Source organism: Megalobrama amblycephala, linkage group LG9 (assembly GCF_018812025.1).
Source record: "Megalobrama amblycephala isolate DHTTF-2021 linkage group LG9, ASM1881202v1, whole genome shotgun sequence".
Taxonomy (NCBI): domain Eukaryota; kingdom Metazoa; phylum Chordata; class Actinopteri; order Cypriniformes; family Xenocyprididae; genus Megalobrama; species Megalobrama amblycephala.
The window spans coordinates 27,109,972-27,135,663 of record NC_063052.1 but is presented as its reverse complement, the minus strand read 5'-3'; the positions used below and the strand labels follow the sequence as shown (position 1 = coordinate 27,135,663).

General features: G+C 37.1%; 1 protein-coding gene across 1 annotated transcript; it reads left to right on the top strand.

The window, feature by feature from the left end:
* The first annotated feature begins 1,474 nt into the window (after positions 1-1,474).
* On the top strand, positions 1,475-17,214 carry LOC125276239. The gene is made up of 5 exons (XM_048203744.1): positions 1,475-1,546; positions 2,547-2,585; positions 10,146-12,138; positions 12,242-12,310; positions 17,045-17,214. The coding sequence occupies exons 2-5, from the start codon at positions 2,547-2,549 to the stop codon at positions 17,212-17,214; spliced, it is 2,271 nt and encodes a 756-aa protein (XP_048059701.1). The 5' UTR covers positions 1,475-1,546.
* The last annotated feature ends 8,478 nt before the right edge of the window (positions 17,215-25,692 follow it).

Genomic DNA, 25,692 nt, shown 5'->3' with positions numbered 1-25,692 from the left:
CACATACTGATCTGGCATGTATACTACATCGTTTTGAGTCCGTTTTAGTGGTTTTGTGTGTATTTCTTGAGACAAGGAAAAAAAGGCTGGATAGAGAAAGCCCTTCTTTGTGTAGATTGCGTGTAATGCACTTTCAATCAAATGTTTGCAACTGGTTTGTGCAATTGGTTTACAATTGTAATTAGCAAAAATAATGAGCAGAAACTATTTTCATTTGCCAAGAACAGGATGCCAAGACCATATGTAGACTGTTTGTGTCTATAGGCCTATGTGTTTAAATCACAAATTATTTTTGCTAATTACATGCCATGCCTTCAAATTCACATTTTTGAATATCCACTTTGAATAACCATTTGCACAAACCAGTTGCAAATGTTTTACTGAAAGTGTATTAGGTGCAATTAACAAATAATGTAACAACATTATAAGTGTATTAATGTACACAAATTTCATTTTGTAGAAATGAACTAAAATTCATTGTGAAAGTACTACAGGGTTGATGATTTCACAGCTTAACCAACATGATTAAAAGCTGTTTGGAACGATTTACCAACTGGAAAAAAGCAATTAATAGGCTAAGGAATGTCACAGTCTATCATACTTTATTATGCCACAGCAGATTTTGGCAAAGAAGTTATCAAACGACACATAAAGACTGAAGATAAAACAAGCAAAGGCTATAATAAAAATACTGTTGGCTCATTACTTGGAGTTTAGTCTATCAGACACCTCTGGCAAATCAATGACTGTAAATCATTATATCAATCATAAAACAAAACACATTATATAAATCGTTGTATACTGATGAACAATTATATTACAAGTTTAACTTCTTTCTACGCTGACAGTGTGATATTTTCAGTGGCGCTGGCTTTAACACAGAACAGGAAACTCATAAATATCCGTGTTTACTCCGCCCAGTCTAGTCATGGGAGAAACAAATCTTTTCGAATTGAATCAATTGCTTCAAAATGATTCACTGGTTCGAAGCGTTCGAAACGCCACACGCTGGTCAGAACAGTGTAAATGCAAAGAAAACTAAGCAAAACCATGAATAAAAACATCTTTCACAAACCTGTTGCAAATGTTTTATTGAAAGTGTATTTAAATGCAATCAACAAATCATCTAATACCATTATATATGAAGTGTCTTTATAATATTTATTAAATTATAGGGCTTGTTTTTGTTTGTTTTATGGAGATCTTGTTTAATCAGGCCAATGAGAGTCTACTTTTACCTTTTATTATGCAAATGTGTCATCAAAAGTTTACTTTTTTTGTTTGTTGTTTGATTGTTTAAATCTGAGATCAGGTAAAAAAAGTAAAAGACACTGGTTCATGGGTTCAAAGCGGTTCAAAGCCAAAGAGATCATCGACCCCTAGCGGCGAACCACTGAAATTTTGAAACAGTTATGACGCAACGAAGCCTCGTTTACTGTAATCACGTGATACGCGCTCCGAATCACTGGTTCAAAACAAACGATTCGCAGGTTTCGAAGCTTCACGAGTGTTTCGATAGCGCCCATCACTAATTACACCTTTATATGTAAGTATTGTGTTTTAACCTAGTCAAATAGCTAGCGATACAAATGTTAAAAATAAAACCAAGGGGCTTTTTTAAAAACTAAAAATGTGGTTGTTAGCTGAGCCACTGCATTTGCTCGGCTGCATTTGTTCGGTGGTGTGGGGCAGAACTATAAACTATGCTGTGGCGTTTCCATGTGTTTTAGGGGGCAGAGAGAAGACTGCTTTATTAAACTTTATTAAATTGAGGGGTGAAACTTGTGAATTATTCACCGGGGCTTGGAAGTAAGACAACAACCCGTTTGTTAAATCTTTATTTATCATCTTGTCCGAGGTTACAGTTAAATTACCCCTCATCATAAAGAACAAAGTAATAAGACAACGAATAGACTGATAGAAACGAATAGACAGAAAGACACTCTTTCACTTTGTTGTGTTTTTGTAGTGCTGTCATGCAATCTTTGTCTCGTGTTTTAACCAAATTTGGGAATCCATATCTATGATTTTTGTGTCTGTCCTGCCGTGTCCTCTTTTCTAATCCAAGTTTGCATTCCTGTTTTTATATTTCACAAATGTTTCTTTTTTTCCTTATGTTTTTGCGTTAAGTGTGTGTGTGTGTGTGTGTGCGTCCCCAATTCGAAGGCAGCATCCTTCATAGGAGGCGAAGGTCGAACCGCGCGTTGATAAATGAGACTGTCTAGGAGGATTTCATATTTGTAATTTAGCCTAAATGCTAGTGATTTCAGCAAGTCCTTCAATTTTAAGGCTCAGATGGATGTGCGCAATAAAAAAAGGTACATTGTGCCAAACCAGGCATCCAGTAAAAAAAAATAATAATAATGATATTGATAATAATAATAATAATAAAATCATACCGTTTATTTGGAATAGACAGCCTAATAAAAATAATTTTGAATTCTGTCATAATATATATATATATATATATATATATATATATATATATATATATATATATATATATATATATATATATTTTTATTTATTTATTTATTTTTTAACAGATGGATGATGCTACTGGTCCAAACAACTCTCCTCACCAGGTACATTCATGTTCATCACTGAAGATTAATTCTAGTCTCTCTTTGTCATGTTTTTTATTTTTTATTTTACTGTTTAGTTTATTTTGATGATGTAGTTAATTGGTAGATAGATAATTGGTAATGTAGTGTAAATTAGTACACCTATGTTAATGTTATGTATCCAGGAGGTTAGCGCTTGTGGAATATTTAGGGCTGATTTTAACCTTTTTTTTTTTTTTTCTTTCGCATTAATATAAGCCAGCTCGAAAACTTCTGGTGAGATCTCATTTGCTGGTGTGTTGAGCATCAATAGTGTAATACTTAGTTTATAATCAGAATATAGTCACTTAAATAGTCAGGCATAGCATTAATTTAGTTATTCAAATGTAAGACAGCATAACAAATAAATAAATAAAGACGTATCTCAATGTTCCTCCTCGACTAAATTCAATTCGACCATCAGTTTTCACACTTTTATGTGGGACAAAAGCATCAGAAATTAAATATTTATTGTGCAATTTAGTTATATTAATAAAATGTGTTTTTACAAGTGTGCTGAAATCATTGATCTTGTGCTGCACTGACTGACAGCTGCTGTGATTATAAAAGTGTGGTGCTCGCTTTCTGTGTCATTCATTCACAAGAAAAGTTATTGTTTTTCTTGAGATTTTTTTGAGTATTTCATACTCACATTGACAAAATGTATTTTTAAACCTAGTTAATTTATAATGTTTAATATTTAGTCAGAAACAAAGTGAAAAACGATTAGAGGAAATGGCTGATATATGCGCAAATAAATGCTACTCTGCCGCCACCTGCTGGTTAAAGTGGTAATTATTGTCTTTTTTATTTTTAAATAAGTGTTTTCTGTCAAATGTTGAATTTCCTAGTCTGGGTAAACCCAGCCTGATCTGCCGGCGATTTGATTTCGCTCGGCAACTCAGTCTGGAAACCCGTGCATTCACTTCTGCTGCGCTGTTACACTTTTGCGGGAACCAATCACAGACGGGCTTATCCACCTTGCCTGCTATTGGTGGGTATAACACGATGACGATAGAGAAGTGACGGCAAGCAGCTTTCAAACTCTATCTGATCTACCTGTCTCTCGCACGACTGTCACTCCAAAATAACAATGCACAATCAAAGTGACGCCGATTGTGTTAAGCATTTACCTTATCTGAGAGAAATGTAGCAGTCTCTTCATAGGAAGATTACAAATAGCGATTAATGACACACAATGATTCTCTGCTGTTATTTTGGTGGTTTGCTTCACGATGTGAGTACAGGACTCTTTTACTTCAATGCCCCTTGATGGTAGACAATATTTTTATTATTTGCTCTATATGTTTCATCTCCCTGCTTCTTGAATCTCGCGCCGCCTGAGCTGACTGGAATTCTTTTTGGTTGTCATGACAATGACGTAGTTTAGGGCGGCTATATTCCGCGTTCATTTACACTGAACCAGAACAGTATCAGAGTCGCCTTTTAAACTCTCGACAATGCTGAATGACTTCTTTAGTTAGCAAACAAATTGCTCGAGTGGGTGTAAATACCGATCACTTTCATGTTTTTTTGCACAACCTGCAAAAATCGCTCGATGCTGATTGAGACACGGTAAACCTGTGTGGATTTTTCGCATCGCTCTGCAAAGTACGTCACCCGGAACGTTGATCTGATTGGTTGAAGGACTATCCAATTGCGTGACTAATGCTTGTTGATCACGCCTCTTGTGCAGTAGGAAATACATAGCAAACTCCCCAGACCAATGTTCAATTTTAAATTGAGCTTGGTCTGGTGATAGCCAGACTATGAATTTCCTACATTTTTAAACGTTCGGTTTTACAATGGTGACAATCTCAGAAGGATGAACAAATAATGTTTGTGGTCATCACAGTAAAAAATAACATTTGAAGTGCTGAGGAAAAAAATGCGTGTGCGTGTCTAATTACAGACACGGCATTTTTTAAATGGTCCCAATAGCTTCGTCTTTATTGCAATCAATAAAACTGGTTTATTGGCAAATTAGGTAAATGTGTTAACTGCATTAATATATGAATACATACAACATTAAAAAGTCAACCACTGATGGTTTTGTGTCAATTGTACAGCGAGTACAGAATGAACAGCTAACAGTTCACCGGAAATGCCCGAGCTGGCTTAACGACAACCAGGAAGTAACTGTGTGTTTAGCCAAAGACTATAGAATAACACAAGACACATCACTTGTATTATTATGAATGGGGGAAAGTGCAACGTGCAGTATGGCGGAGTAAGTCCCGCCTTCTAAATACAAACCCGATTCCAAAAAAGTTGGGACACTGTACAAATAGGTGAATAAAAAAGGAATGTAATAATAATTTACAAATCTCATAAACCTGTATTTTATTCACATTAGAATATAGATAACATATCAAATGTTGAAAGTGAGACATTTTGAAATGTCATGCCAAATATTGGCTCATTTTGGATTTCATGAGAGCTACACATACCAAAAAAGTTGGGACAGGTAGCAATAAGAGGCCGGAAAAGTTAAATATACATATAAGGAACAGCTGGAGGACCAATTTTCAACTTATTAGGTCAATTGGCAACATGATTGGGTATAAAAAGAGCCTCTCAGAGTGGCAGTGTCTCTCAGAAGTCAAGATGGGCAGAGGATCACCAATTCCCCCAATGCTGCAGCGAAAAATAGTGAGCAATATCAGAAAGGAGTTTCTCAGAAAAAAATTGCAAAGAGTTTGAAGTTATCATCATCTACAGTGCATAATATCATGCAAAGATTCAGAGAATCTGGAACAATCTCTGTGCGTAAGGGTCAAGGCCGGAAAACCATACTGGATGCCCATGATTTTCAGGCCCTTAGACGGCACTGCATCACATACAGGAATGCTACTGTAATGGAAATCACAACATGGGCTCAGGAATACTTCCAGAAAACATTGTCGGTGAACACAATCCACCGTGCCATTCGCCGTTGCCGGCTAAAACTCTATAGGTCAAAAATAAGCCATATCTAAACATGATCCAGAAGCGCAGGCGTTTTCTCTGGGCCAAGGCTAATTTAAAATGGACTGTGGCAAAGTGGAAAACTGTTCTGTGGTCAGATGAATCAAAATTTGAAGTTCTTTTTGGAAAACTGGGACGCCATGTCATCTGGACTAAAGAGGACAAGGACAACCAAAGTTGTTATCAGCGCTCAGTTCAGAAGCCTGCATCTCTGATGGTATGGGGTTGCATGAGTGCGTGTGGCATGGGCAGCTTACACATCTGGAAAGGCACCATCAATGCTGAAAGGTATATCCAAGTTCTAGAACAACATATGATCCCATCCAGACGTCGTCTCTTTCAGGGAAGACCTTGCATTTTCCAAAGACAATGCCAGACCACATATCAGGGATGGACACTCCGGTCCTGGAGGGCCAGTGTCCACAGAGTTTGCTCCACCCTAATCAAACACATGAACCAGCTAACCAAGGCTTTAGGATTAGTAGAAAGTTATAGGCAAGTGAGTTTTTTCAGGGATGGAGATAAACTCTGCAGGACACTGGCCCTCCAGGACAGTTGTCCATCCCTGACTCTGCATCAATTACAACATCATGGCTGCATAGAAGAAGGATCTGGGTACTGAAAAGGCCAGCCTGCAGTCCAGATCTTTCACCCATAGAAAACATTTGGCGCATCATAAAGAGGAAGATGCGACAAAGAAGACCTAAGACAGCTGAACAACTAGAAGCCTGTTTTAGACAAAAATGGGACAACATTCCTATTCCTAAACTTGAGCAACTTGTCTCCTCAGTCCCCAGACGTTTGCAGACTGTTATAAAAAGAAGAGGGGATGCCACACAGTGGTAAACATGGCCTTGTCCCAACTTTTTTGAGATGTGTTGATGCCATGAAATTTAAAATCAACTTATTTTTCCCTTAAAATGATACATTTTCTCAGTTTAAACATTTGATATGTCATCTATGTTGTATTCTGAATAAAATATTGAAATTTTAAACTTCCACATCATTGCATTCTGTTTTTATTCACAATTTGTACAGTGTCCCAACTTTTTTGGAATCGGGTTTGTAAGAGCCAATCGCCGACTGATAAAGTTATCGCGTCACTGCAGCGGCCCTTAGAAGCTCCGGTTTCTATAGAAACAGTCAGATGCTCGCCACCGAAATGAGGAACAAGAGACGCGCATTTAGGACTGTGCATGCGCATTAGGTTGATCCAGCCTGAAAAATGTCGTTTTTTGTCATAATTTGAGCGTTTAGTAACAAAATTTATGAGACAGTTCTTGTCAGATTTCATTGGTGATTTCAAATATGTAATTTAATCGAAAGCTTGGCAAACAGCTTTGAAGAATTTGATGTTTCCCCATTCAAAGAGATAGGAGCTGCACTTGGATGCTCGAGAGGCGTTCCAAAGATGGCCGCCGAGTGAAATGACTAAAGGAACTTTGATTTAGCCTATTGTTCCTGTATTCTGGACACTTAAGCCCTGGGTATAGGCCAGTGTTAATTTTGTTTACATATTTTCACGGAAGAAAATGAGACGATGATTACATAAAATTGTGTTTTGAATCACTAAAACTATTACTAAAATCTACTTTCATTTACATCAACGAATAAAAATGAGACGAAAATGATAGAGAGGAACGATTTGGGAAGATATCCAGTCAGGACTGCTGTCCTGTGTGGGAGACGTGGACATTTGAAGTGTAACGCAGGAAAAAGCGATCAATGAATAGTGCACATTTATGCCAAACGATTGCTTATAAGCGATGAATTATGACAATGTTTACTACACAATGTTTATATGGTAATATGTTTTAGATGGTTGTAAAAATGCATATTTTATCTACCTCATCTGAACTTAAGTGAGCAGCCTGCTACAGTGTTTCAGAATAAGAGTCATGGTGTATGCGGGATGGTTTATAATTATTATTTTTTCCTGGTCATTATTGTTATTTTGTTTACACAATAAACTGTTTAATTTAATTTCTATTTAATTCATTGTAAACTACTGTATCTTGTCACAGGACGGAAAGACTTAGAACAATATTTGACACATTCTATATATTTTACAAGTATAAGGGTTATTTTAGTTAACAAAACCTAAAACCATAACAAATCTTCATTACTTGAAATAAACGTTAACTGAAATAAAATAAAATAAATTATTATTATTTTAGTTTCCAAGCTTTAGCTTAACCTAAAATGTACTAAAATAACTATATAAAATAGCTATATAGACATTTAAAAGCAAAAACAAACACAAATTATTAAAACTTTTAACTTAAATTACAATGAAAGCAGAAAAACTAAAAATCAAATCTAATCAAAATTTTAAACAAAAACTATAATAGTTCCACAATAAGTGTGTCAATCCCTGAGCTCTCTTTCGTGTCTTTTTGCACTTGAACGGTCAAAATCTGTACACTAACCCTCGCGTATGCGTAAAAAGTGAACTATACTTTGGGCTTTACAACTTCTCACAGAGTTTACATGGGCCCTAATAATACATTTATAATCGGACTAGTAGCACTGTGGGAATAAAAAGTCGAAATTAATTGGCCAGATAAATAATAATACGTTTATTTTATATAGCGCCTTTCTGCGAACTCAAGGTTGCTTTACAAATTTGAAACATAAATATGACAGCAGACAGAAAAACAATATGAAAACATAAAATACATAATACATAACACATAACATCATACAGTAAGAGGTCAGAGAAACAAGAAACAAAAAGATATTTTTTAAGGTGGGTTTCGAAATTAAAAATTTAAATTTAATTCAGATTGTAAGGGGTGGTTTAAATCTTTTCTAATCCATTCAATAGTACCTGTAAACATTTGATCGGATTGAAACCGAAACTGGAAAGTTCTGGCATTTACAGTGGCATAGAAATGCTGCATGATGCACAGAAAAAGCTGCTGTTGTTGTTGAATATTGTATAATAAATGACTGTCGTGTCATTCTAAAATTCTCATTCCACTCATCATCTGTGAAGTGCTGAGGGACAATGCCGACCCAGCTCCGGACTCTCATCCACAGACTACTTGTTTTGGGTGCAAGAACGGCCATTTTTACTGCTTGATAAATATAAGTAGCACAGCAAAAATTGCTTCATGTGCTCGTCTACTAAATCAGGACCCAAAATAGATCAATATTAAGGGTACGGTTACATGACAATGATGTACTAATAACAGAAGAGTTTTTCCTTTTTCATTTTTCTCATACAGATGACAACGTTGTCAAAACAGTCCCCATTCCACGGATCCATGGAAATGACTAAAAATGCTCTATTCTGCTGCCAGGCCAGTAGATGGCGATGTCACTTTGTAAAGAAACACTACGTGAACATAGACTGAACAAGTAGCACGCATGCGTCTAACGTCACCGTTTTCACAAATTTGCATTTTTGTAGTTTACACAGAGACGATAATGGTATCGTTTTTTTTTTTTTAATTTGCACTCTGAAATCCACCCAAAATGCATAAAAAGTTCGTTTTAGATATTGGTGTCGTGTAAATGGTCCCTAATGATTTATGAATAGACAAGTAAACAAAATTATGTAATTTACTAGAGGTTTTGTCAAAATGTTAATTGCTGCAGACTAATTAAAACAAATTTCATTCAATTGAATTATTATTTTTAACAGATTGATTTGAATGAATGATTCAATGACTCGCTCAAAGATTTCAATTGCTTTATTACTGGATGAATCAGTGTTTTTGAACAAAACTCTTCAGTGAATGATTCAATGACAAATACATTTTTAACAGTCACTTGTCGCCACCTACTGGTGTAACAATGTCATTGAATCATTCATTCAAACGGATTTAAAAAAAACAAATAAATTAAATAAAATATTTTTAAATAGACTGCAGCAATTAGCATGTTGTCAGAAGCAAAATGTATTTTGGTTAGTTGTCTATTTAGAAAAGGGGTGTCCAAACTTGGTCCTGGAGGGCCACTGTCCTGCAGAGTTTAGCTCCAACCCCAATTAAACACACCTGATCAGATAAACAAGGTCTAATTAGGCATATTAGAAACTTCCATACAGGTATGTTGAGGCAAGTTGGAGCTAAACTAACTGAGTCCAGGACCGAGCTTGGACACCCCTGATTTAGAATCATGAGAGAATCATTATCTCTATTTTAAACAAAAAATTTTGATTCTTAATTTATCCAGAATCATGCAGCTCTAGTCAAATGTTTAATAGCCATAGCTGAATCGTTGTTATTTAGGAATAAGATCATTTTGGTGTTTCAATCGAGATTGCGATCTTTTAATGATTAATCGTGCAGCTCTAATTTCAGAGGAAAAACTGTAAAAAATTGGATGAAATATTTGTTTACAGATTGTGACAGTTCAGAAATGAAAATAAGATTTTTGTACCAAGACTGAGATGGACTGGAACAAGAAACTCAAAAATGCCATTTTGCTTGATTATGCTTAGGGCTGCAAACAGCATTTATTCTCATTATCAGTGAATTATATTCATAAGTGAACCATCAAATTTGCATCTCCTTTAGTTTGATGATGTTTGTTTGTTTGTTTGTTTGTTTGTTTGTTTGATTTTAGATGAAAGACATGGATCTTCAAGATTCCGATGAACTCTACGATTCTATATCAGAGAGTTCAGATTCTTACATTTCAGATATCTTTTCTGAAAGTGACAGTGATGATAACCTTATATCAGACCAGGCAAAACTTCAGCTTCTTGACGAAATGAATGTTGATGAGTCTGGCTCAACGAGTTCCCCTGTCTGTGAGACAACGTCAGACAAAATGACCTTTGATAGGCATAGCCTTACATCTGAAGCATCTGGAACAGCAGAAGAACCCTGCTCCAGTCAAGACACAAAAGACGGTGTAGTTGTTAGTGCATACCATAAAATAGGTGGCAGTAGAGTGTACGACAAGAGGCATTACTGCTTGTATTGCCGTAAGCCTTACGCTAAGATGGCAAGGCATCTAGAAGGTTTGCATGAAAAAAAACCTGATGTGGCTAAAGCTCTAAGCTTTCCAAAGGGATCCAAGGAGAGAAGAAAACTGCTAGATTATATTCGCAACAGAGGAAACTATGCTCACAATGCTGCTGTTTTGAAATCAGGAAAGGGGGAACTAGTGCCATTGAAACGGCCACCTAAAGAAGCGCAAGTAGAGGATTTCATGCACTGTGTATACTGTCAAGGGCTTTTTATAAGAAAGCTCCTGTGGCGACATCTGCGCTCTTGTAGACTTAAACCTCAATCATTCACCCCCAAACCAGGAAAATACCGTGTTCAGGCTTTGTGTAGATACACAGGGCCTGTGCCTTCAAACATATCTAAACAACTGTGGGGAGTAATCACTACCATGAATCTTGACCCAATCACAGAAATTATAAAAAACGACAAAGTAATTATTGATTTTGGGCAGCACTTGTTAAACAAAGGCGGGATATCAGCCAAGAATAAACAGTATGTGCGAGAGAAGATCCGACAGTTGGGAAGGCTGCTTTACAATGCTAGGAAGGTTACCTCCCTAAAAACAATGAAAGATTGTGTAAATCCAAAGAAGTACATGGAGATTGTCAAAGCTGTCAAGCATACATGTGGGTATAACATTGAAACCGACAAGTTCTTGCTTCCAACACTTGCCAACAAGCTTGGAAATTCTCTGGTTAAAATAAACAAAGTCTTAAAAGCTCAGGGTTTACTCTCAAACAACAAAGAACTTGTGAAGAATGCCAGTGAGTTTCAAGACATCCATGAGGAGAAGTGGAACGAGCTGATCTCGGCTACAGCATTGAGGAACATGAGGGACGCAAAGAGTAATGTACCCACTCTTATTCTCTTTACTGAAGATGTTCAAAAAATGCATACACATCTCAGTCAAGTACAAGATAAGTGGTACAAATTACTCTCTGAAAGTCCCTCTACTAAAGCCTGGATGGAGCTGGTGAAGGTGTGTCTAGCCCAGGTGATTCTCTTTAACCGGCGCAGGGAAGGAGAGGTAGCGAGCATGCCTTTGTCTGCATTTTTATCAAGAGACACTTTTGATCCAAATGTGGATGTGGGTTGGGCACTCTCTGAAGTGGAAAAAATACTCTGCAGACACTTCTCAATGATTGTCACCAGGGGAACCCATGGCTGGCCGGTTCCAATTCTTCTGACTCCAAAAATGTTGTGTGCCTTAGAACTGCTTGTTCAGCAGAGAGAGGCGTGTGGGGTTCTTAAAGACAATGGTTATTTGTTTGCAAGACCAGAAGCCATGACGTATTTCGAACGGTCAGACTGCCTCCGTGGCTTTGCAAAGGCTTGTGGTGCAAAGTTTCCCAAGTCACTGACATCTACCAGACTGCAAAAGCATGCCGCGACCCTTTCAACAGTGCTGAATATGACAGACACAGAGATGGACCAACTTGCCAACTTTCTTGGACATTACATAATAATCCATGGTGAGTTCTATCGACTCCCTGAGAAGACCCTGCAACTTGCCAAGATCAGCAAAGTTCTAATGGCTCTTGAGCAAGGAAGATTAGCTGAGTTCCATGGCAAGAACTGGGATGAAATTGGGATCAATCCTGATGGTGTGTTATTTTATTTTACATTTTTGTTAGTTTTTCTGTGTTTACCATCTACTCCTTTTTGCTTAATCACATTGTTAAGCTGTACTTTGTTTAACTTCCACAGAAAAAGTTCTGAACTGTGATGAGGAAGACAAGAGCATACAGGAAGGACAATGTTCATCTACTGTTCATGGTTTGTATCACTGTCAAAATATAGTTTGCTCTTTTCATAGTTTTTTTTTGTTATGCTGAGCTATTTTAAAATTGTTATTTTATTAGAGAGTTATTTATCAACTGTAGCTGGTTATGGCTGTCTCCATTCATTTGTATTGTATCCGCAACCTGTTATTTATGGTTAGTGTCGGGGGTAAAGCAAGTAACGTAATCAAATTACTTTTTCAAGTAACAAGTAACGGATTACTTTTAAATTTACAACAAAATATCTGAGTTAATGTCTTAACTAAGATGGATATACAGTGGGTACGGAAAGTATTCAGACCCCCTTAAATTTTTCACTCTTTGTTATATTGCAGCCATTTGCTAAAATCATTTAAGTTCATTTTTGTTCCTCATTAATGTACACACAGCACCCCATATTGACAGAAAAACACAGAATTGTTGACATTTTTGCAGATTTATTAAAAAAGAAAAACTGAAATATCACATGGTCCTAAGTATTCAGACCCTTTGCTGTGACACTCATATATTTAACTCAGGTGTTGTCCATTTCTTCTGATCATCCTTGAGTTGGTTCTACACCTTCATTTGAGTCCAGCTGTGTTTGAATATACTGATTGGACTTGATTAGTAAAGCCACACACCTGTCTATATAAGACCTTACAGCTCACAGTGCATGTCAGAGCAAATGAGAATCATGAGGAGAGCTCAGAGACAAATCACCTGAAGATCTCAGAGACAGAATTGTGGCAAGGCACAGATCTGGCCAAGGTTACAAAAAAATTTCTGCTGCACTTAAGGTTCCTAAGAGCACAGTGGTCTCCATAATCCTTAAATGGAAGACGTTTGGGTTGACCAGAACCCTTCCTAGAGCTGGCCGCCCAGCCAAACTGAGCAATCGGGGGAGAAGAGCCTTGGTGAGAGAGGTAAAGAAGAACCCAAAGATCACGGTGGCTGAGCTCCAGAGATGCAGTCGGGAGATGGGAGAAAGTTGTAGAAAGTCAACTATCACTGCAGCCCTCCACCAGTCGGGGCTTTATGGCAGAGTGGCCCGACGGAAGCCTCTCCTCAGTGCAAGACACATGAAAGCCCGCATGGAGTTTGCTAAAAAAAAAACACCTGAAGACTAAATAAGATTCTCTGGTCTGATAAGACCAAGATAGAACTTTTTGGCCTTAATTCTAAGCGGTATGTGTGGAGAAAACCAGGCACTGCTCATCACTTGTCTAATACAGTTCCAACAGTGAAGCATGGTGGTGGCAGCATCATGCTGTGGGGGTGTTTTTCAGCTGCAGGGACAGGACGACTGGTTGCAATCGAGGGAAAGATGAATGCGTCCAAGTACAGGGTTATCCTGGACGAAAACCTTCTCCAGAGTGCTCAGGACCTCAGAATGGGCCGAAGGTTTATCTTCCAACAAGACAATGACCCTAAGCACACAGCTAAAATAACGAAGGAGTGGCTTCACAACAACTCCGTCACTGTTCTTCAATGGCCCAGTCAGAGCCCTGACTTAAACCCAGTTGAGCATCTCTGGAGAGACGTAAAACTGGCTGTCCACCAACGTTTACCATCCACCCTGACAGAACTGGAGAGGATCTGCAAGGAGGAATGGCAGAGGATCCCCAAATCCAGGTGTGAAAAACTTGTTGCATCTTTTCCAAAAAGACTCATGGCTGTATTAGATCAAAAGGGTGCTTCTACTAAATACTGAGCAAAGGGTCTGAATACTTAGGACCATGTGATATTTCAGTTTTTCTTTTTTAATAAATCTGCAAAAATGTCAACAATTCTGTGTTTTTCTGTCAGTATGGGGTGCTGTGTGTACGTTAATGAGAAAAAACAATGAACTTAAATGATTTTAGCAAATGGCTGCAATATAACAAAGAGTGAAAAATTTAAGGGGGTCTGAATACTTTCCGTACCCACGGTATGTAATTAATAAAAAATGTTGGGAAATGAATGAATGTATAAAAAGTGAACCCACAACAGTGATTCGGATTTAACAATTTCTTTTTTTAAGACAACACAGTATGACAAGTCAAGTCATCTTTATTTATATAGCACTGCAGATTGTGTCAAAGCAGCTTTACAGTGGTAACAGGAAAATAATTCTGGCTGCACAGCAGCTCTAGAAGAAAATGGTATCATTGTCCAGCTTAAGTAAATTCAGTACTAATTAATTCCTTTGTAAAAAAATGTTTAGTTATTAATTTAGTTCATTTATCTATACAGCAGCTCTGGAGAAGACAGTGATGTCATCGTCCAGTTCCGTTCAGTTTGCATACAATGATGTCAGTGCAGGCATATCAAAAACATTGTTGAATATCAAGTGTCCCCAACTAAGCAAGCCAGAGGCAACAGTGGCAAGGAACCCAAACTTGGACTCGGAATGGAAACAGTTTTGTTGAGGGCCTGTGCCACTGGCTGTCGTGTTGATGAGGCCTTCACAGGGGATAGTTGACACAATCTAGCTGACATTTCGTTGTGGTCGTGTCTAGATGCAGGTCCTCCATCTGATCTGGATACGGCCCGGATCCAGCTGACTACGGTAAACCATGAGATAAACAGAGAGACTAATATTAGCATAGATGCCATTCTTATGATGTAACGAGTACTTTGGGTGTTATAAGAAGTGTTCCCGATTCCATGTGACCTAATTTATGCAGTCTTCTAAAGGATTTAACAGTGCTTTTAATGGATGTAAAAAAAAAATATAAATTGATAATGTGTTGTGTATGCCAGGTTAAAGAGATGAATTTTTAGTCTAGATTTAAACTGAGAGTGTGTCTGCTTCCTGAAGAATGCTAGGAAGACTGTTCCAAAGTTTAGGTGCCAAATAGGAGAAGGATCTACCACTTTCGGTTGATTTTGATATTCTAGGTATTATCAACTGGCCAGAATTTTGAGATCGCAATAAACGCGAAGGACTATAATTCGTTATGAGCTCGTTCTAGTACTGGGGTGCTAAACCATTTAGTGCTGTGTAAGAAATTAGTAAGATATTAAAATGTATGTGATGTTTAATAGGGAGCCAATGCAGTGTTGACAGAACCGGGCTAATATGGTCATACTTCCTGGTTCTAGTAAGAACTCCGTTTTGGACCAGCTGGAGTTTTATTAAGCGTGCAGGGCAACCACCCAGTAGAGCATTAAAATAATCTAGCCTTGGGTTATGAATGCATTAACTAACTTCCGCATTTGTCATTAAGAGCATATGTCGTAGTTTAGATATGTTTTTAAGATGGAAGAATGCGGTTTTACATTTTACATTTATGCTAGAAATGTGGCTTTCAAATGAAAGATTGCTATCAAAGAGCCCACCCAGGTTCCTAACTGATGATGAAGACTTGACAGAGCAGCCATCAAGTGTTAGACAGTATTCTATCATTCCAGCAGTCCTTGTTTTGGGCTCTCATCCACAGATGCCTTGTTTTGAGCATGGGAAGGGGCATTTTTACTGCTTGATAAATATAAGCAACACGGCAAAAAGCTTCATGTGCTCGTCGTCTACTAATCAGGACCCAAAATAGAATGAATATTAGGGATGCACAGATACCGATACCAGTACCAGTATCGGCCGATACCAAGCTCATGTACTTGTACTCGTAAAAATACCCCCGAAACCAAAGACCGATACTTCATGTGACGTGACAGAATTTTCCGTGCACAGAGACTCCGACGGCAGCAGCAGAAACAATGTCAGCCTCAGAGGTGTGAAAATACTTAAAAATTAATGATGACAACACACACATTGCGAACTGTATGCTTTCAATCATTCGTTATCGATTAGTGAAGGCGGGATAGGCGGATCCCAGTTCTCACAGACAGTGCATGATCAGTTCTCCTTGCGCCTGAATGGTCAAATGCACACATAGTTGTCAAAATGTCCATCGTGTGGAGTATCTCATGTAAATACAGTCGGTTGTGGCTTAAGTCAACGTAAACATTTGGGTGAAAACAGGATATGTGTCAGTATCCATGGATTCGGTCTTAAAGGGACCATAGCCTAATTAAATATTTGTCATTAATGTTAATAAAACAATAAAAGATGTTAAATAAATGTATACATGGTAAATAAACCTACTGTATCTGAAAAACAAGTTTATTTAATTTGTATCTCTATAGTATTTGTTGTATTTTTTGTCATTTGTTTATGTATATTTATATATATATATATATATATATATATTGATAATAATGCCCTTTGAAGGTTATTGGACACTGAAATTTTTGTTCTTTAAGTTTATGACAAGCACATAAAAAAATATAACTTTTTTTCATTGGAGTAATAATAACAAAGCTGTCCTTCATTAGTCTCACTGTGTTGTGCTTGGAAAACTGCAACATCTCCAAAAAAAATAAAGAGAGAGAGAAATTAATAAATGTATAGCTATCGATATCGGTGAGTACCAGAAAAAGAAAAAACAAATTCGTACTTGTACTCAGTCCTTAAAAAATGGTATTGATGCATCCCTAATGAATATTAAGCCTGCTTTTTTTAAAAAAAGCAAAGATATGATGGCAGGATGGTCCTTAGTATGCGCCAAACTCTGGAACCTCTGTATACTTGTGCAGTGTGTGTCAAAAAAAAAGAAAAAAAAAAAATTGTCAAAACATCAAATCCACTTTTAATAATTTACTTGCACTATAGATGATGACATAATTACTGATATAGGATTCAGAACTTCAGTATTTGGAATTCCAGCACACACTATTCTTTATCCTAATATTTTCTGACCATTTTCAGGTAAAATTACACAGAGGAAAAAACCCTGGCAGCAGACAGAGGTGCAGGCGGTGGAAAGACACATGATGCATTTCATCACATCTTGTACTGTACCAGCAAAGAGTGACTGTGAGAAGTGTTTAAAGGCTGAACCAGAAGCTCTAAAAGAACCGGGACTGGAAGAACCTTGAAGTTCTTCATATATAACCGCATTACAGCTTATAAAAGGAATTTGCAGTTCAAATAATATGAAGACTACCAACTCTCGCAATATGTCGTTATTGTTGTTATGGCGGTTTTTGTATAAATTTACCTTTTCCATGTTCCAAGTTGTTCCAACCTACTTTGCTTATAAAGAGGTCAAAACTCCAAGCCAAACTTGTATGATATCGAACAACTTTATTGTTAGACCAGTACTTTTCAGCTTGTGGCCTTCGCCTGTCACCGTCACCCGAAACATACTGCAAACAACATTTCAAATTGAGTTCATGTGAGGTATAAAAAAACAACAACAACCAATTATTTACATCCACACACATATTGTAATAAAAATGTTCAATATCCTACAAGATTTGCTAGAGTTTTGACCACTAGTTTTTGTTTAAATTTTAATGTTTCAACCAGAATTTTTTTTTTGTACTTTTTAGTATATCAATAGTTTATTTTGAGGTTCATTCAACTTCATTTGTTGAATTTGTTTGTAAATTTAAACTCATTAAAAGTTAAATTCATCAATTTAAATGTGAGTTAATGTCTTGAGGTTCAATTAGTTGTTAGTAGTAGATTTATTATCATTGTAGTAATTAGCAGGTGAACTAGTACCAGTTTGGTTGTGGTTAAAAACTATTAAAATTAAAGAAAGAATAGTTTGCAGTGGAAAGGTTTAAAGGTTTGACTTGTTGTTTAGATATGGGTTTGACAATATCCAGGCAATAATTCACTACTTTTAAATCTGAATAGATATGAATAGAGAACTTCTGCTTCATCCACTTCAATCACACTTATATTCCTATCAAATCTAGAAACATCAAACAATCAAACCAAAAACTGAAGATGACTATATGGACCACTACATGGAGAGTGAAACTTTGCATCAGTAGCACTATTTGCAGGCCAAAAGCCTCTCTGCCATTGCATAGGACAACCCAGCCCATGCTTGACGCATCAATTGACCATATGCAAAGAACGTTCTTAATAACTTCTGCAATAATATAAGCCAGCTGGAAAACTTCCGGTGAAATGTCACTTGTTGGTGTATCGGTATCTTCAATGTCCTGAGGCAGCTTTAAAAGCATCAATATTGTAATAGTTTAGAATCAGAATATAGGTCACTTAAATAGGCAGGCCTAGCATTAATTTAGTTATTCAAAGTAATGTAAGACAACATAAAAAAGACGCATCCCTCAGTGCTCCTCAGCATAATTTAATCCGACCATCAGTTTTCACACTTTTGTGTAAAAAAAAAAAAAAAACGTCAACACTGTAAATTAAAGATTTAGTTTAGACTTTAGTTAGATTCATTGAATAAAATGTGAGTTTTCACAAGTGTGCCAAAATCATTGAGCTTGAGCTGAACTGACAGCTTCAGTGATTATGAAGGGAGAGCACGGTGCTCGCTTTCTGTGTAATTCATTCGCAAGAAAAGTTATTGTTTTTCATGAGATTTTGTGAGTACTTCATATTTCACACTGACAAAATGGCTAATATGAGCCAATAATTGTTCCTCTGCCACCATCTGCTGGTTATAGTGGTAATTAATGTCTTTTTCATTTTTAAATTAAAGTGTTTTCTATCAAATGTATTTTCTACATCTTGAAACATTCAGTTTTACAAATGGGGACAATCTCAGAAGGGTGAACAAATAATGTTTTTGGTCATCCAATTGAAGTGCTGGGAAAACAAAGAGAGTGTGTGTGTGTCCATTTTTCAAACGTTCCCATTAGCTTTGTCTTTATTGCAATCAGATTAGGCAAGTGTGATAATTGCATTAACATATAAATACAACATTAAAAAGTCAACCACTGATGGTTTTGTGTCGATGTACAGCGAGTACAGAATGACAGTTCTCCGGAAATGCCCAAGCTGGCTTAACGAATGCTAGGAGGTAACTGTGCATATGGTCAATTGTGATCTGCCCTACAATACAATACAATACAATACAATACAATACAGCACTCTGTTGATCACAGGGCTAGAGCAGAGGTTTTCAATCCTGGTCCTGGGGATCCACCGATCTGCACATTTTGTATGTTTCCAATATTTAACATAACTGATTAAGATTATCAGCTCGTTAGGAGAGAGCCATGAACTCAACTGAGTGGGTGCTTCTCAGTTCTTATTTGTGCATCCTGTTTCCTTTCCTTGCGCTTAGCTCCACCCCTCAGGTTGAGGGAAGGACGCAAGGAAAAGCCTCGAGGATGGAGGAATTTAATCAAGTAAAATTATATCTTGCTCCCTTTAGCATCACTTTAAAGCTCATAGCTGCGCTCGAGGGATCACCCATATGTTGTTAAAGTCTGGTTATTTAAAAAAATATATATAATATATTAATAAAACAGATGAAATATGTGAGTGTAAAGGTATTTAAACTGAAGATTAAAGCATACATTTAAATTATTGTGACCGATATGAAGGGGTGGGAATTTATGCATGCGTCACGTTTCTCAACGAGAAAGACTTCCGCAAAGGATGACCTGGATCCTTGCTCATGACTCCTCAGGAAGCTTCCTCACTCCTCGATCCTCACCTCCTCGCGGTGCAATTAGAGAATTGAGATATCCTTTAAGATGGCTGAGCTCGATCGGTTTCCGGGTCATAGGATAGAGGACGGAGGAGCGAGGAAACGAGGAGGGATATGATAAGCACCCAGTTTCCAATAAGAGAGGCATACATGTGCAGAGTGGTGGATCTCCAGGACCAGGATTTAGTGATGCAAAGTCCGATTCATTTCCGCGAACCAGTTCTTTTCAGACAGTTCAGCTCAATGAACCGGTTCAAAAAGCCGATTCATAGGTTCATTATGCTATGATGTCACTATGCATTCCTTTGCTAACAACTCAATGTCATGTTATATCAATGAAACATTTAAGTAAAGCAATTTGTGTCAACGCATATTGAAGCATTCAAATAAAAAGTTATTCGTGTGAACGCGTATACAGCCTATTGCTGATTATTACCATTCATTCACTTAATGGTTTGTGGTCAATGGATCGTGGATCCTTTATGTCAGACACGACTGACTAATATTGATTAGCCTACATCTTGGATAAGATTCGCAACTACAGCACACATATTTATGCACAAACGCAGATATGTTCTACATGTCTAAAGTATATAGAAAGAATAAACTGATTTTACTTTACAACTTGTATAATGTATAATAAACCATAGTAAAATTTATTGAAAGGATTGAAAACCACTGGGCTAGAGCATCCAGGCAGCTGCGGGTCAGCGTGACACGCATAAGGCCCACATGCCAGGCACGAAGTGGTCGATGTGAAGCAATCCTAATTGACACACACTCTCAAGGCAGTGGGCATCGACCCGAGTGTTTTCTGAAAACACTTTAAGGGAAGAGTTTTCCCCAGCTTGAGCTCAGGGAGTTGATTAAGGTCTGTGAGTGCTTGGATACATGTACACTAATTCAGATACATTTGAAAACACATCTTTTTGGAAAATGCTTAAATATGGCAGTTTGGAGCATTTTTAAACATTTTAATCATGCGCTGACTTGGTTTCAGAAAAGTATATCGCTTTTCTGCATATTTACTGACAGCCCCAAACATAGAAGTTGGTTGATAAGCATGAGTCTGTGTCCATGACCAGATAATTCAGCATGTGAACTCCACTCAATCTCAAGTGGGGAGAGAAACGTATTCAACACATTTCATGAATGTGTGACATACCGAAGGGGAGGGTCATAGACTAATATGCTGTACCACAGAATGCAAGTCTGTTAATGATGAGAGACAATCTGAATATGAAATAGGCATTCTTTAGGTCCACTAAGATAAACAAGACTCCTGGCCAAAAGATTCATTTCAGTGTGATCAGTTTGAATGGGCACTTTGATAATGTGGTCTCAGGTCTAAGATGGGACAGAGCCCTCCATGTTTTCTCAGGACCAGAAAATAATAGCGGCTGTAAAAGCCACTCTTGCGCACAACGAGAGACACTGCCTCCACTGCGAAGAGGTTGTGAGTTTCCACTCATTTGATATTTTGAGCTTGCTCAGCAGACATTATAATATCATTAACTCTGAAATACTACACCACTGCATAATCTGTGATGGAAAACATTTGGGTGTGAGCTGAGAGTATGTATACAGTGTTTTAGAGAACACCCTCCTCCCCAAAAGAATTCAACTTATTTATCAAAGGATCAGTACTTTCTGAAATTTCATTCAAAATTGGCCCAGAAACTTGAAGGATTTTGAATGCGTTTGATGTTTCTGATAAACTGAACAGAATATTTTTTTTTTTTTTTTTTCTTGCTCCTGAAAGTGAATTAATGGATACACTTAGCCTCACATACTGCTCTGAAGAAGTGTTATGTTAGTATGGATTTAGTGTGTAAGTGCCATTTTTCAGACCTAGAACAATGACTGCAGCTGTAATGACTGTACAGCTGCAGATAAGCAGTATGAAAGGGGCGGAGCACACAACCTCAATTTTGATTTTCAACATTGAAACATTACCATCTACTCATTCTACCAAGCTTTTGCAAATACATTCTGCAACACATTATTAAGGCAGTTCAATGGAGTAACATACAGCCTTGAAATGAGTCCTGTATCTTTTCAGTTAGAAAATACTGGTTCAGGTTTCTATCTTAATTGCACAACGATACCAAAAATACACAAAAATGTTAAATCACAGGCAATATAATTAGGAGGTGTGCAGAACTTTAATAAATATATAACCTCAATGTTTTTTTTTTCTTTTTCCTTTTTTATTGATTGTGTTTTTGTAAAAACAGCATAAAAAGTTATTATTTTGTTATTAATATATGTGATATATTTCAAAACATGTTTGGAAAATGATATGAACTGTTGTATTATGTATATTATAAATGTCCTAATGTGATATTGCAACATTTTCAAAGTAAATGAACATTTCTGATCAATATGCATCATCCATTACACAGTTGTCTTTGTCAACAACTACAGATGCTCTAAATCTTTTGGGTCTTCATTTTCTCAGCAAAGAAGTTAAAATATAGAGATTCAACATTAACATATAACATATATTAACATATAAATATATTGCACATATAATGTTCAAGTTAGCTTGAGTTCAACTCTTATGTTTCCAAAGCTAAAATGTACATACATATACATTATATACTCATTACAGTGGCAGAGATGTGTTATGTGATAGTGTGTTGTTGAAAAGTGCTTTGAGCATTTGAAACAAAGTAAAAATAAATATCCTTATTATCAATGAAAGATGGATTTGTGTGTGTGTGTGTGTGTGTGTGTGCGTGTGTGTGTTTGTGTGTGAGTGTGCATGTTTTTGTGACATATCAGGACACAAATGTGTATAATGACATGAATGGCATAGGTATTACAAGGAGAGGGTGATTTATGAGAACATTACCCCATGTCCCCATTTTTCACAAGGCTTATAAATCATACAGAATGAGTTTTTTTGAGAGAGTAAAAATGTGCAGTTTTCTGTGATGGTTAGGTTTAGGGGTAGGGGTAGTGTAGGGCGATAGAAAATATGGTTTGTACAGTATAAAAACCATTACGCTTATGGAATGTTCCGTGTGTGTGTGTGTGCGTTTTTGTGACATATCAGGACACAAATTTGTATAATGGCATGGGTATGGCATAGGTATTACAAGAAGAGGGTGATTTATGAGGACATTAGCCCACGTCCCCATTTTTCACAAGGCTTATAAATCATACAGAATGAGGGTTTTTTTTTTTTTGAGAAAGTAAAAATATGCAGTTTCCTGTGATGGTTAGGTTTAGGTATAGGGTTGGTGTAGGGCGATAGAAAATACGGTTTGTACAGTATAAAGACCATTACGCCTATGGAATGTTCCGTGAGTGTGTGCGCGCGCTTTTGTGACATATCAGGACACAAATTTGTATAATGACATGGGTATGACATAGGTATTACAAGGAGAGGGTGACTCATGAGGACATTACCCCATGTCCTCATTTTTCAAAAGGCTTAAAAATCATACAGAATGATGAAAAAGTAAAAATGTGCAGATTTCTGTGATGGGTAGGTTTAGGTATAGAGTTGGTGTAGGGGGATAGAAAATACAGTTTGCACAGTATAAAAACCATTACACCTATGGAAAGTCCCCACAATTCACAAAAACAAATGTGTGTGTGTGTGTGTGCGTGTGTTTATATAGCAAGTTTTGTACCATTACAATTAAGTTAAAAATTTGGAAAAAAAACAAAACGTAAAATTCACCATAAAATGACAGGAGAGCACCAGAGGGTCAAAGTGTATTTTATCAAATTTGTTTATTTAAAGCTAACAATCTTATGATATGTAGCCAAAAGGCAATGTCAATAAAAGATTTAAATGTCATAACCCAGTGAATTTTGACTCACTGAGAATTATAAAATAATACTTTGTCTTGAGTTAAGTTCATCTATAGATGTTACCACATAAGGAAAAACATTTTAATCAACATTTTGATTGACAGTTGTTATGGTGTATCTACTTTATTGATGCTGATATTGACAGCCTCATATATGGAGACACTTGTTAGTTAGTGTGACTTGAAGTCTACTGAGCTCATGAATAAATCATCTGTGGAGTAAGTGCTGCCAGACTCAGGCTGTAACCAAGACTGAAGCCCTCGCAAACTTTACCATCCTGTATTTCATGTATTTCATTGTGAAATATGTGTTTCATGTGGTGGCATGTAAATTAACCAGTTTTATTAGAGTCAGAAATACTATTTAATATCAGATTTGAATCAATCTTAATTAGGTTAACAAACAATCCGATAATGAAAAGAAATACATTTACATTTAATCATTTAGCAGACGTTTTTATCCGAAATGACGTAAATGAGGTGAACAATAGAAGCAATCAAACCAACAATATGCCAACAATATGTAAATGCTGTGACTGGTCCCAGTTAGTCTGCAGAGTACACATGGCAAATTTTCTTTTTTTAATAAAATAAAGAAAGAAAGTAAAATAGAATAGAATAGTAAGTATTAGTATTAATGAGTCAAGTGTTGATAAAAGAGATGCGTCTTTAGCCGTTTCTTGAAAAGCAACTCAGGTTGAGTTAAGCAGATCAATCCATCAACAGGGAACAGTCCAGGTAAAGGTCTGTGAGAGTGATTTGGTGCCTCTTATGGATGGCACCACAAGGTGGCGTTCACTTGCAGAACACAAGCTTCTGGAGGGCACATAAGTCTGAAGTATAGGTATAGTGGTGCAGAACCAGTGGATGTTCTGTAAGCAAACATCAGTGCCTTGAATTTGATGTGAGCGGCAATTAGCAATCAACAATTCAACAAGAGCTTGCACAAGAATTTGTGTGGAATACTCTGATAGGAAGGGTCTGATCTTCCTAAAGTTGTATAAATCTGCACGACCGGCCAGGCAGTTCTAGCAATGTGGTCTGTGAAGTTTAAATGATCATCAATCACAACTCCAAGGTTCCTGGCTGTCCTGGAAGGAGTTATGGTTGACAAACCTAGCAGAATGGAGATGTTGTGATGAAGTGTTGGGTTGGGCGAAACCACAATCAGTTCTGTCTTTGCAAGGTTGAGTTGGAGGTGGTGGTCCTTCATCCAGCCAGAAATGTGTGTCAGGCAGGCTGAGATGTGAGCAGCTACTGTCGGATCATCGTGTGTCATCAGCATCATAGCAGTGGTAAGAAAAGCCATGTTTCTGAATGACAGATCCTAGTGATGACATGTAGATGGAGAAGAGAAGTGGTCCAAGCACTGAGCCCTGAGGCACACCAGTAGCTGTTGCAACTTAGACACCTCACCCACCTACGACACTCCGAAGGACCTACCTGAGAGACAAGACTTGAACCACTGGAGTGCTGTTCCTGAGATGCCCTTCGTCATGAGGGATCTCATTGCATCAGTTATGTTTTTTTCGTACGTAGAATACAGAAGGCGTATGATGTAGTAAGCTTTTTGAACTGCGAGAAGCGTTACACTTTCTTCGTAAGTTGAATCCAGAAGGCGGTCTGGTGGAAGCTATATGTTTTACTTTATAACTTGTTAAATATGGAAATTTTTCTTACACAAATGCATCGCTTCACTTCAGAAGGCCTTTATTAACCCCCTGGAGCTATATGGATTATGTTTATGATGGATGGATGTGATGGATGCACTTTCTTCAGCTCATACTCACTCATCCGCTCACTGCCATTATAAAGCTTGGACGCATCAAGATATTTATTAATATAACTCCGACTGTTCTCCTCATTTGTTAGTAGCTTTGGATAAAAGTATCTGCTAAATGATTAAATGTAAATAATGAATAATGTACAACTTGACCTTGATTACTTACCACAGAAATCCTATATGACATGTGCTTGGCTTGTGTTGATTAATATCCCATACACCAGATAGAGTAGACAGAGTAGTATTTTTCACAGTTTTTTTAAATGTATTTTAAAAGTGTATTTTAAATGGGGGCCACCAAAATTGCTGATTAACGGCC

Excerpts from the sequence above, each read along its gene's own strand:
- LOC125276239 (XM_048203744.1), top strand. The coding sequence starts at position 2,547 with ATGGATGATGCTACTGGTCCAAACAACTCTCCTCACCAG. Across the intron at positions 2,586-10,145 it reads CAAACAACTCTCCTCACCAG|ATGAAAGACATGGATCTTCA; the intron begins GTACATTCATGT and ends GTTTGATTTTAG. Across the intron at positions 12,139-12,241 it reads AATTGGGATCAATCCTGATG|AAAAAGTTCTGAACTGTGAT; the intron begins GTGTGTTATTTT and ends TAACTTCCACAG.